Source organism: Nymphalis io, chromosome 13 (assembly GCF_905147045.1).
Source record: "Nymphalis io chromosome 13, ilAglIoxx1.1, whole genome shotgun sequence".
Classification (NCBI taxonomy): Eukaryota; Metazoa; Arthropoda; class Insecta; order Lepidoptera; family Nymphalidae; genus Nymphalis; species Nymphalis io.
Genome location: NC_065900.1, coordinates 4,548,014 through 4,559,608, shown reverse-complemented (window position 1 = coordinate 4,559,608; position 11,595 = coordinate 4,548,014). Strand labels below are relative to the sequence as shown.

The 11,595-nt window shown below is 32.1% G+C and overlaps 1 protein-coding gene across 1 annotated transcript; it reads right to left on the bottom strand.

Moving 5' to 3' along the window:
• Positions 1–304: 304 nt before the first annotated feature.
• Positions 305–9,907, bottom strand: LOC126772828 (collagen alpha-2(I) chain-like). The gene is made up of 11 exons (XM_050493426.1): positions 9,796–9,907; positions 9,161–9,201; positions 8,488–8,527; positions 8,372–8,391; positions 8,123–8,165; positions 7,011–7,405; positions 4,713–4,761; positions 3,848–3,931; positions 3,297–3,475; positions 2,095–2,301; positions 305–641 (listed from the first exon to the last, which is right to left on the bottom strand). Exons 1-11 carry the CDS (start codon positions 9,857–9,859, stop codon positions 480–482), a joined length of 1,284 nt encoding a protein of 427 aa, XP_050349383.1. The 5' UTR covers positions 9,860–9,907; the 3' UTR covers positions 305–479.
• Between the last annotated feature and the right edge of the window lie 1,688 nt (positions 9,908–11,595).

Here is an 11,595-nt window from a genome sequence, read left to right as displayed (position 1 = left end):
TGATTGATTGATTGAAGAAATTGATAGGACTCTCGTTATCAGGATTAAAAAAAAATATAACGGTATGTGCAACATATATGGAACATATTGTACATAATTAAAAAAAAAACAAAGTTCGCCATCTTCCTGCTTATAACATAACTATTAATATAAAACATCGCATGTTAATATCATAAGTTACATAGAGATGTCGTGACAGGCACTAGTAGCTTATTATTAAAAACAAAACACAGATGGCGTTCTTTTTATGAATCTACATAACTATGTACTAACTTCCAAACTTACATGAATAAATTACGAGCAATGATATTGTCGTATAACTTTATTTCAGCCCATCATAATTTTTACTATAGCATTATAACTACACAATAATTAAAATATTTTGTGTCGCAGCTTCGTGGATTAATCGCGTGACAACTTAGAATATTAAAATTCTTAGAATATTTAGTAGCTCAATATTTTATTGTTTCTTACTTTAACTAAGGAGATGGTGTATTATATTTAAAGCACAATTGTCTTAGTTCCAGATGAACTTTCTGATTCAAGGGTCTAATATCTTGCACGAAGAAATCTACCGCTGGAAGTCGTGTATTCAGTTTCGATTCCAGTATTATGTCCGCAGACTGCCATGTATCATCCAACTGAAACAAAATTGTACGCTATAATTTGGGAATAATATAATAGTAAAAGTTAGTATAATAAATAAAAGTAAAGTAATCCATCAACACTCTTTAGCTAGACAAATTTTACTCTTCTTTCAATTAGAATATTGGGAACTAAATTGATCGCGCTGTATTTGCGAATGGTGCGTGCGATACGTATGTAACATACTATTCAGATTTCCTCAAGATTATATAGAGATTGCCTTCATATATATTTTTTTATATCTGAAAATTTTAATATATTTATGTTGTTTATATATTTTTTCTGTTGACTGCCTCGTTAGTCTTAGTGGCTTGATGTAAGACCGCGGACCTGGAGGTTCTGAGTTCGATTCCCAGGTCGGGCCAATAAAAAATTATTGGGTTTTCCTGTCAGAAAATTCTCAGTAACAGTCCGGAGTCTGGAAGTGTCTAAACTTCCGTGCCTCGGAAAGCACGTAAAGCTGTTGGTCCTGCGCCTGAACAAAGAGTCCGTTCGTGTCAGGTTGCTGTCCCATCGGATTATGAGAGTTAGGGAATAGAGAGTGCATCTGTGTTTGCGCACACACTTGTGCACTATAATATCTCCTGCGCAGTTGGCTAATCTCTCTTGAGATTGGCCGCCATAGCCGAAATCGGTCTGGAGGACATTATTATTATTTTTATAGTTTTTTCTTTTAAATTGATTAAATGGACAATATTTTCCATTTGAATAATAATAAATGTGTCACTTTTTGAAATTGTTTGCCTTTCGCTCGTCTCTGTAGTACAAACAGTTATTTTTTTTTTTTTTTTTTTTTTTTTTTTTTTTTTTTTTTTTTTTTTTTTTTTTTTTTTTATAGAATAGGAAGGTGGACGAGCATATGGGCCACCTGATGGTAAGTGGTCACCAACGCTCTTAGACATTGGCATTGTAAGAAATGTCAACCATCGCTTACATATCCAATGCGCCACCAACCTTGGGAACTAAGATTTTATGTCCCTTGTGCCTGTAATTACACTGGCTCACTCACCCTTCAAACCGGAACACAACAATATCAAGTATTGCTGTTTTGCGGTAGAATATCTGATGAGTGGGTGGTACCTACCCAGACGAGCTTGCACAAAGCCCTACCACCAGTAAATTTATTTTATATATTTTATAATTTATCACTTAACATCAATACTTTACATATTATTAATATTTTAGGTTATCTTACTAAGGTTAGCAATGCACGGAATGGTTTACAGTTAATATGACGTCAATGTATATAAGTGCAGGTGCGAATTAGTTAGCTTTTTGGTCTATTGTACCAGAAATAAGTCATTGCACTCTTTGAACTTATTTTTTTCTATTTCAAAATTCCAAAATGTTTAGCGAATTGTTTTAAAGAAAAGAAACGTCAGTGAATGTCTTGCAAAATAATAATAATAATAATAAATACGAATATAACATATAAAATAGATTATTTACCATGCATGTATCAGTATCTGCGGGAACATCATAATACATCGGCGTTTCTTTAGTAGAATAAGGTCCTACTAATTTATCGTTCCAAAGTAGCACTTGCAATGCTGTATTGAAGTCGCTATTTAATTTAGTATTTCGACAATGATATCTTATTGTTTGAGTGACGCCGGTAGATGACGCTAGAAGATACGCAAGCTGAGATACTTGTAGCTGAAATCAAAGTAACGTCATGCATTAAATGAAATTATTTTAAATAAATATAACCGAGACCGCCTATGCATGTAGCCAACTATTTTAATGGCAATTTTTTATTTATTTTTTATACTAAAATATTTTTTACTGTTATTTAAAATAGGAGGTCGTGCAAATTGACTACATGTTGGTGAATGACTACATCGCAGATAGATATTGGTAACTTTACGAAACCTTAATTACTCTTTTCCTTACTCCAATCATGGGAACTAAAACGTTATGTCTTACTTGATGGTAGAGCTTTGTGTAAGCCTGAGTCTATACACTAATCTACTCAGATAGGTGGGATGTTGGTTCTATAGCAATACTTACCCTTGTTATCCACAAGGGACATAACGTCTTAGTTCCCAAGGTTAGTGGCGCAATAGTGGCATTAAAAATGGTTAATATTTCTTACGAAGCCAACGTCTATAGGCAGTGATGACCAATTACCATCAGGTGGCCCACCCTCGCCCACATAAATATACTACAAAAAATACTTTGTATTTAATTACACTGGGTCACTGGTTTTCAAAGCCGAGATGGCCCAGTGGCAAGAACGCGTGAATCTTAACCGATGAACGTGGGTTCAAACCCGGGCAAGCACCTCTTAATTTTCATGTGCTTAATTTCTGTTTATAATTCATCTCGTGCTTTTCGGTGAAGGAAAACATCGTGAGGAAACCTGCATGTGTCTTATTTCATCGAAATTCTGCCACATGTGTATTCCACCAACCCGCATTGGAGCAGCGTGGTGGAATAAGCTCCAAACCTTCTTCCCAAAAAGGGAGAGGAGGCCTTAGTCCAGCAGTGGGACATAAACAGGCTGTTACTGATGACTTTTCAAAGCAAAATAAAGCAACATATTTAGCTATGAAGAATTTCTATTTAGCAGTAGAATAACCCATAGCTTGTTCCGGCATATGATCCTCTTTAAAAGGTTATTGTAAGTTATTAAGCTGAATTAAACTTACGTTGTAAAATTTCGTCAAATCAAATCCCATTTCACTTAACCAAAATGAATCGTTAGTAAATGTAATAGCAATTTCGTCGAGCGAATCATAATCCATATCTTGTGTTTTTAGACAGGTTTCTTTCTCTTTTACTTTGCAATTGACTTCGAATGGATTGGAAGGATTTAAGTAAACGACACCTAAAATAAAAATGTAACTAAAAGTACAAAAATGACGATATGTTAGGTTTTACGCTGCTGTGAGTTATAAAGGCCGTAACACACTTATTTTCTACAAGTTTATAGTTTTTTATATTAAGGCTTAAGAATTCATGAATAAAATAGTACCGAAGAGTTCTACTAATTTTAGTGAATAACCGAATCCCGACTTCCTCACCTTATCTCTGCCGTTGTGATGAGTGCAGAACAACGAGGATATATGTTGTGTAACAGCTTCAAAATTGTACGAAATTAAGATATTTTCATATAAAAAAATATACCGTTTTAATATTAAATATATTATGTACAATTAAATAAAAAATATAGCCGGGTCTAAAGAAACATGATACATACCATTTTCTGTCAATTCAGCACATGATTTAGCTGGTTTCGAAAAGCTTCCCAAAAACGTCGGGGCACTTTCAGGACCGGGTAATCCTGTTCAAGTCAAAATAAATTTTATTAATTTCTAATTTTCTATTATATCTATATAAAGAATATGATATTTTATTATTTAAACCGTAGATGTTTGTAATAGCTGTCGTACGTTGTGTACGTCGTGTATGCTTATACCAAGCATTATATACCGGTAACTTCTAGGCAAACTTTGTGCAGAGGACAATATGGTATGGTGACGGTATAGGTGTAAAAGTTTTACACCAAAATAGATGTAATGTGGTATAATTTTCTTTTTTATTTGATATATGATTATCGGGTTAAAAAAACTTTATTCTCATCAAGAAACACATTCACTAAAATGAGAACATAATATAACTACAACAATTGCCCAGCGGCGCGGCAAAGCAGCATGTATAAATGATATTATTAAATGATAGAAAAATACAATTTCGCAAATACACGGATTAAGTACAATTAGGAAATGGTAAGAGTGAGTGAGAATTTATGTATTTATTATTATTTATTTTATTTATTGATTTTTTATAATAAATTATTTTACATTAATATACAGTTTATTTCCTATTATGTATTCGTGTATTTTATATTGCTTTGAACATATATTTTTAATAGGCTCTTAAACTGATTATAGACACATTATATATACGTAACAATATACATATGTACGTAATATATAATACAGGTAGAAAATAAAATTTTTAAATAAAGAAATAGTAAGTAATTATTGTTGCGTTAGTTTGACAGCTGTTTAACTGTTTCTAATATGTTAAATAATATAAGTTTGGTTGAAAAATGTACTCACCTTCAACGACACAATCTTTTCCAGGCAGCCCTGGTTCACCTTTTGAACCCTAAAACATGTTAAAAAACTGTGTCAGAGAGTTAATTTCGCTGTTTATTACCAAATTAGTTTGTGCTTGCAGGGTCGCCTACGTTTTATGAGGCCAAGTGTTTAGTATAAAAATGGTAAAACTTCCTGTAGGAACATGGCGGTTGGCGTGATTGGTAGATACTTGCCTTTCACACCAAAGGTTGTGGGTTCGATTCCCACCCAGGACAGACATTTGTGTACATGAACACGTCTGTTTGTCCTGAGTCTGGGTGTAATTATCTATATAAGTATGTATTTATAAAAGAAAAGTAGTATATGTAGTATATCAGCTTGCAGGGTCGCCTACGTTTTATGAGGCCAAGTGTTTAGTATAAAAATGGTAAAACTTCCTGTAGGAACATGGCGGTTGGCGTGATTGGTAGATACTTGCCTTTCACACCAAAGGTTGTGGGTTCGATTCCCACCCAGGACAGACATTTGTGTACATGAACACGTCTGTTTGTCCTGAGTCTGGGTGTAATTATCTATATAAGTATGTATTTATAAAAGAAAAGTAGTATATGTAGTATATCAGTTGTCTGGCTTCCACATCACAAGCTCTACTTAATTTGGGATCAGATGTGTGAATAATGTCCCATGATATTATTATTATGTCAAATTTCATCAAAATCAGTACAGTGGCTTAACCTTGAAATCGTAATGTGTGTCTACACATGCAAAATTAGATATAAATTAAAAATAACCAAACGCTGTAATGGTTTGCGGTACATTTAAATTGCAAAACAATTATTTATTTTATATAACACTGTATTATACGTACGAAAAAGAAAATAGATACAAGCAATTAATGTCAAGGGAGAACTAATGATACAAGGAACGCTTATCCCTTGAATAGATTTATACCCAGCGTACTCAAAAAGGTAAAGCATTCTGATAATTAATACATAATTAAGATTAAGGCAAAATTTAGACGATAGGTTATTGCAAAATAATGAAAACCGATTAGGCGTCCATTAAACGTTCTTGAATACATCAGTCAATTCGATCACACATCATTAATGAATGACTTATAAAATTGTACCAATATTACTTGTGGATTCCGACTAATCACGAGCAATTCACAGAGAATAATAAGAACATTTTGTATTACTATTTTAACTACAACGTTGAGCACAATATGAGTATAAGGAAAACATTGGTTGTTATTAAATTGACACTAAAAATTAATTAAAGTGACTTTTACGAAATCATATAAATATATGCTATACAAAATTTATTAATTTTTAATACTTAGTTTGCATTTTTAGTGTATATATAGAAGAGAGAAATCCGTAGTAAATTTTTTTGGCAAGTGTATGCTACTCTTTGTAGAAAAATTAAACCTCCTTAGTAAAAATTGTGAAACATAAATGGTTAATTTTTATCGTGTTTAATTTCGAGTGAGAAATTTCGTTGATATACATTGGAATTGTAAGGAATATTAAACATACCTTACATCGCCAATGCACCACCAATCTTAAAACAAAGATGTTATGTCCCTTATGCCTGTAGTTATATTAGTTCACTCACCCTTCACACAACAATATTGTATTGCTTTTAATCAAAATACTTGGCGGTAGAATATTTGATGAAAGAGATGAATGAATATCTGATTATAATTTTCGAGGGTATAATAATAGCTTCTTAATTTAAAAAATAAAAATAATATTCTTACTTTCAATCCTAATATTATAAATACCAGAAACGTAATTAGTTTTAATAAATTGTATTATACATACATAATTTAAAATAAATGCAAAAATTTTTAAAAATGTAAGAATGTTATCAATAATAAAAATACAAAACTGTAATAAAATAGTACTGTCTATTGTACGGCATTACTTGCCAATTTTGTGGCAGAATCCGCACCGGAGTCTTTAAGTTCAATTAAGATATATTCTCTATAAGTTAATAAAAAGTTTTTACTTTTTTTTGTCATCAAATTCTCACCAGACACACAGAATTGGAAATTGGGGGTGCTACATTCCCGTGCCTCGAAAAACTGTTCCAATGCGGGCTTATACAAACATATGGGACAGTTTTTCATCGAACATATGCAGGCAACGATTTTCCTTCACTACTAAATAAGGGGGTATTGAATAAATGCTGAGTTGTGCCCAGATTTACACAATCAATCTTCAATTAAAATTCGTGTTTTTCGACATATCTTGGTCAGCTCGTGTCTAACATGAGATATATTATGATATACTAAAATAAAATTATGCTAACTTGAATTCCTGGTAACCCTGGTACCCCTCTTGCTCCTGGTGATCCTGTAGGTCCTGTTAGACCTAGTAATCCAGGCTCTCCTTTAATACCTGGTGCTCCCGTATATCCCATCGGTCCTAAATCTCCCTTATCTCCCGGTAATCCATTTTCTCCAGGAGACCCTAAAGGACCTGACGGTCCTTGCGGGCCTGGAGGCCCTATTGGTCCTTGCGGGCCTGGAGGCCCTATTGGTCCTTGCGGGCCTGGAGGCCCTATTGGTCCTTGCGGGCCTAGAGGCCCTATTGGTCCTTGCGGGCCTGGAGGCCCTTTTGGTCCAGGTGGCCCTGTTGCTCCTGGTTTTCCTTCATGTACAGGTACACCGGGTACGCCCATTGATTCATGACCCAACGAATCATCTGTGTTTAAGCAATATATATTTATTACAGTCAAACAAGATAAAAACATTACTATACAGCTATTTACTTTTGTATTAAATATTTTGTCTAGTAGAAAAAATGTTATATTATATAAAATGTTATATATGTTGCACATATTTAACACATGTTGGCTGTAAAGATTGACTATTGATTAGTTTTCTTGAAATTAGTATTAAATGTACTTTTTTCCTTACATTTATACATATTTATATTAAACTAAGTGTGATAGGGAAGTGGATAGTTGGGTTTTTGCATATTAGTTACTGATAACTATTTTGTATTTAAGTACCTAACTAAATTTTAACATACTAAATCGATCTGTATTTTATGCATGGTGTCAACTGAATATATTTTTTTAAATAATTAGAAATTCCAAGTCTCAATAAAAAACTATCCTTACCCTAATAATATATTTTTATATACAATATAATGTAGATATATGCTACATGCTAGCAATTTCCATCGGCTACGAGTAGCTCAAAATCGGAGCAAACTTTCTCTTAATTAAAAATTTACTTTCTTTCAATCTTTATACTATTTGATATGGACGCAGATGACCGAGATGCCCCAATAACAATGTTACAAATTTAATCTACGTGTTGTATTGTCCTCTTTCAAAATCAATTTTGCTTAATATTTAAAACGTCTTAAGGTTTGAGGTATAGTATTTAAAGTATAAATAGTTAACGTTCTTACCCTTTGGTTTACCAGCATTACAACTTTTCAAACCCGTTATGCCCTTAAAAAAAATGTCCGTTAAAAATAATTAATGAATATGACATAAAAATATATTTAAAGATATTTTTATTGCATAGGATTACTTAGTTTCTTCTAATTTGATTATTTATTTTATTTTGGAATTTAATTGAATTTAAATACCGACTATTTATATGACTAAGAAATAAATAATTTGACGAGACTAGATTAATACAAAAATATTCTTACAATTTTCAGGTTACACCCATCTGAAAAATGATATTAATTTTATTTTCATTATATATATTATACACACAAACAATCAAATATAAAAAGGAAGAAAGACATTAAAATAAGAAACTTACTTAGCTCTGTTTTGATTTCTTTACCCATATGTACATTTGTCTGAAACAATTTCTTCTATGAGAATACCTAGAGTATAAGTTTCACTTGTATACTTATGTTACTACCGCCCATAGACATTGACACCGTAAGAAATATTTACTATTCTTTACATCACTAATGCGCAACCGATCTTAAGAACTAAGATGTTATGTCTCTTGAGCCTGAAGTTTCACAGGCTCACTCACCCTTACAACTGAAGCACAACAATACAGAGTATTATTATTTGGCGGTAGAATATTTTATGAGTGGGTGGTAATATATTATATAAATATATTGCATGCTTGCACAGCATGTGTTTCAAAATTGTATGAAACTACAGACGTAGATAAACTACAGAGTCCTCAAACAAGCAATACATCGAATGTAATCTGATATGGAATGAAATTGGAAGCTATAATCTTTGCAATATAAAGGAAAAGTCATACGCTACAAATGAACAGCGGAGGTACCGCATACATTGTGCTAATAATATTATATTTATTATTGCGTTTTTTAATTATTCTTTAATCAAGTGTACGTACCTAAATATATTTACGCGTGTAGCACAAACGCGAAAATATATTTTTTGGTGTGCATCTGTATCATTTCAAAATTAGTACCCATTTTTCTTGGACCCAAAATTATTTTACTCACCAAAATTACAGGTGCATCAGCTTTCTCTGGTTTTACAGGTTCTGTAACAAGGTAAATATATTATTATATTTCTTTAGGAATATTGTATTTTTTGTTGAATTTATATATTAAATTTCTAGCTTGGCTAGCACACATAACATAAAATATTTTTAGTATCGATGTAGGAATATATATTATATAAACTGTTATATTTCACTTGTCCATCTATCGATTGCATAGTACTATATAGTACTAATAAGGATACTTAAACATTTTAATAGAAAGGCTCAAGTTCGAAATCAAGTGAGAATTACAGCAATTGAGCAATCAAAATACCAAATGGGTTCAACTGATATGATAAACAAAAACCTTAAAATTGTACTCCATGAAATATATATATATAATCGTTTCGGTACAAATGAGGCAAGGATATACAATTGACAGTTAGATAGAACATACCAAAGCTTAGAATATAAGGATGGATTTGAAGCTTTTGACTTTTGCTGGATTCGATCAGCCTTTGCAGATGTCATCACAAGCACTGGGCGTTAGTTAGCGTGAGCTGATGTGACTTGAAATCACAGGCCGTAGGAAGCTGACTTCTTAACTGACTCCAATCCATTAATATAACTTAATTTTAAAAACGTTATTATTACCTGTATAAATTGTTTTCGAAAATAACAAACATAAGATCACAGTCACCCCTCGTTTTAACTCCATTATTGTTTGCGGACTAACAAATTACAGCATGAAACTAACATATTAAACAATGTTATTTCCTCATTCCACAACCGTTTAAGGATAACGTTAAACTTTATTTAAACTCATATATGGAACGTTTATTTTTAAAGTCACCGATATTCTTGGACAATATTTTATATAACATTTTGTATTTAAGCTAATAAGGAGCGTAGATGATGAAACGAAATCATTATAAGATCACTCTCTATTTATAAATTAGTTGTTAATATTCGAATCATTGTTATTTCATTTTACTACAATTTTAGTACATAGAATTAAGTAAAGCTTGTTATTTTTGTATTCAGTATTAATACGCATCGAGCGATAAATACCCACATTTTCTTAAATTCCTTTTTTTTAATATTGTTACTAGTATTTATTTATTGATATATTTGTTATTGTAATATACTAAATTCATTAATAAAATATTTTTTCTATTCTTATCTTCAACCACAAGAGTAGTCAACGCGTGTCCGACTTTAACAAAGCGTTAGAAAACCCAAAACAGAAAAATTTATTGCCGAAATATACGAGGATGCTTGGTTATAATATTTATTTCCTCTTGAAAGACAATAAGGTATAGTTAAATTGAATGTCATTATTCGTTATATTATAACTAGCTGCTTGTCTCGACTTCGACATAAGCCTGTGAATGTCCCACTGCTGGGATAAGGCCTCCTCTCCTTTTTGAGGAGAATTTTTAAATTCATTCATGATCAACTCTACGTAATTATTTATTTATTTTATTTATTAACAACAAAATATTAATATTTACTATTATTCTTGACACCCATAAGCCTTGTCAGCTTGTTTGGGTGCTGCTTAAACTAACAGACATAAACTCTAGACAAACTAACATGTAATTAAATCACACACGCATCAAACCTAATAAAAAGAACAATAAAAAAAACAAAGTAAAACAAAATAATATGCAGGTGAAAGTAAAGTAAAGTAACAGCCTGTTAATGTCCCACTGCTGGGCTAAGGCCTCCTCTCCCTTTTGAGGAGAAGGTGTGGAGCTTATTACACCACGCTGCTCCAATGCGGGTTGGTGAAATACACACGTGGCAGAATTTCAGTGAAATTAGTCACATGCAGGTTTCCTCACGATGTTTTCCTTCACCGTAGAGCTCGAGATAAATTATAATCACAAATTAAGCATATGAAAATTCAGTTGTGCTTGCCCGGATTTGAACCTAAGATTATCGGTTAAGCGTTCACGCGTTCTAACCACTGTGCCATCTCGGCTTATTATGCTAAATTTAACGTCAATCGGATCTATACGTTTATAATAAAACCCGCATGAATAATTTTTCCTATTAATCCATTTTAATAATATGGGTTATGCATGTGATTATGATTAATTTATATTTTAAAAGGACAACGTCACTCACTCCACTTAATTAAACACACAAAATGCTAGATTTCCTCTGAAATTATTAGTTAATTAATAACATGTCACCATTACATTATTGTTTTTATAATTTTATAATATATTTCTTTGTTTCCTTAACTGCCTCGTGGTTTGAGTGGTTAGATATCCATTAGATTCCATCCTGGATTCAAACCCTGGTTAGGGCTAATAAATTTAAATAAATTCTCTCCAGACGTGCAATTCTTTGTTGTTGACTCCAGATGCGAATTCAACAAACTTAACAGTTACCTCGATTATGTGAAAGATTATATATATTTTTATTTCTTCGAGCAAATATGCC

Excerpts from the sequence above, each read along its gene's own strand:
- LOC126772828 (XM_050493426.1), bottom strand. The coding sequence starts at position 9,859 with ATGGAGTTAAAACGAGGGGTGACTGTGATCTTATGTTTGTTATTTTCG. Across the intron at positions 8,528-9,160 it reads CTGATGCACCTGTAATTTTG|ACAAATGTACATATGGGTAA; the intron begins GTGAGTAAAATA and ends AAATTGTTTCAG. Across the intron at positions 3,476-3,847 it reads TGCTGAATTGACAGAAAATG|GTGTCGTTTACTTAAATCCT; the intron begins GTATGTATCATG and ends TTTTTATTTTAG.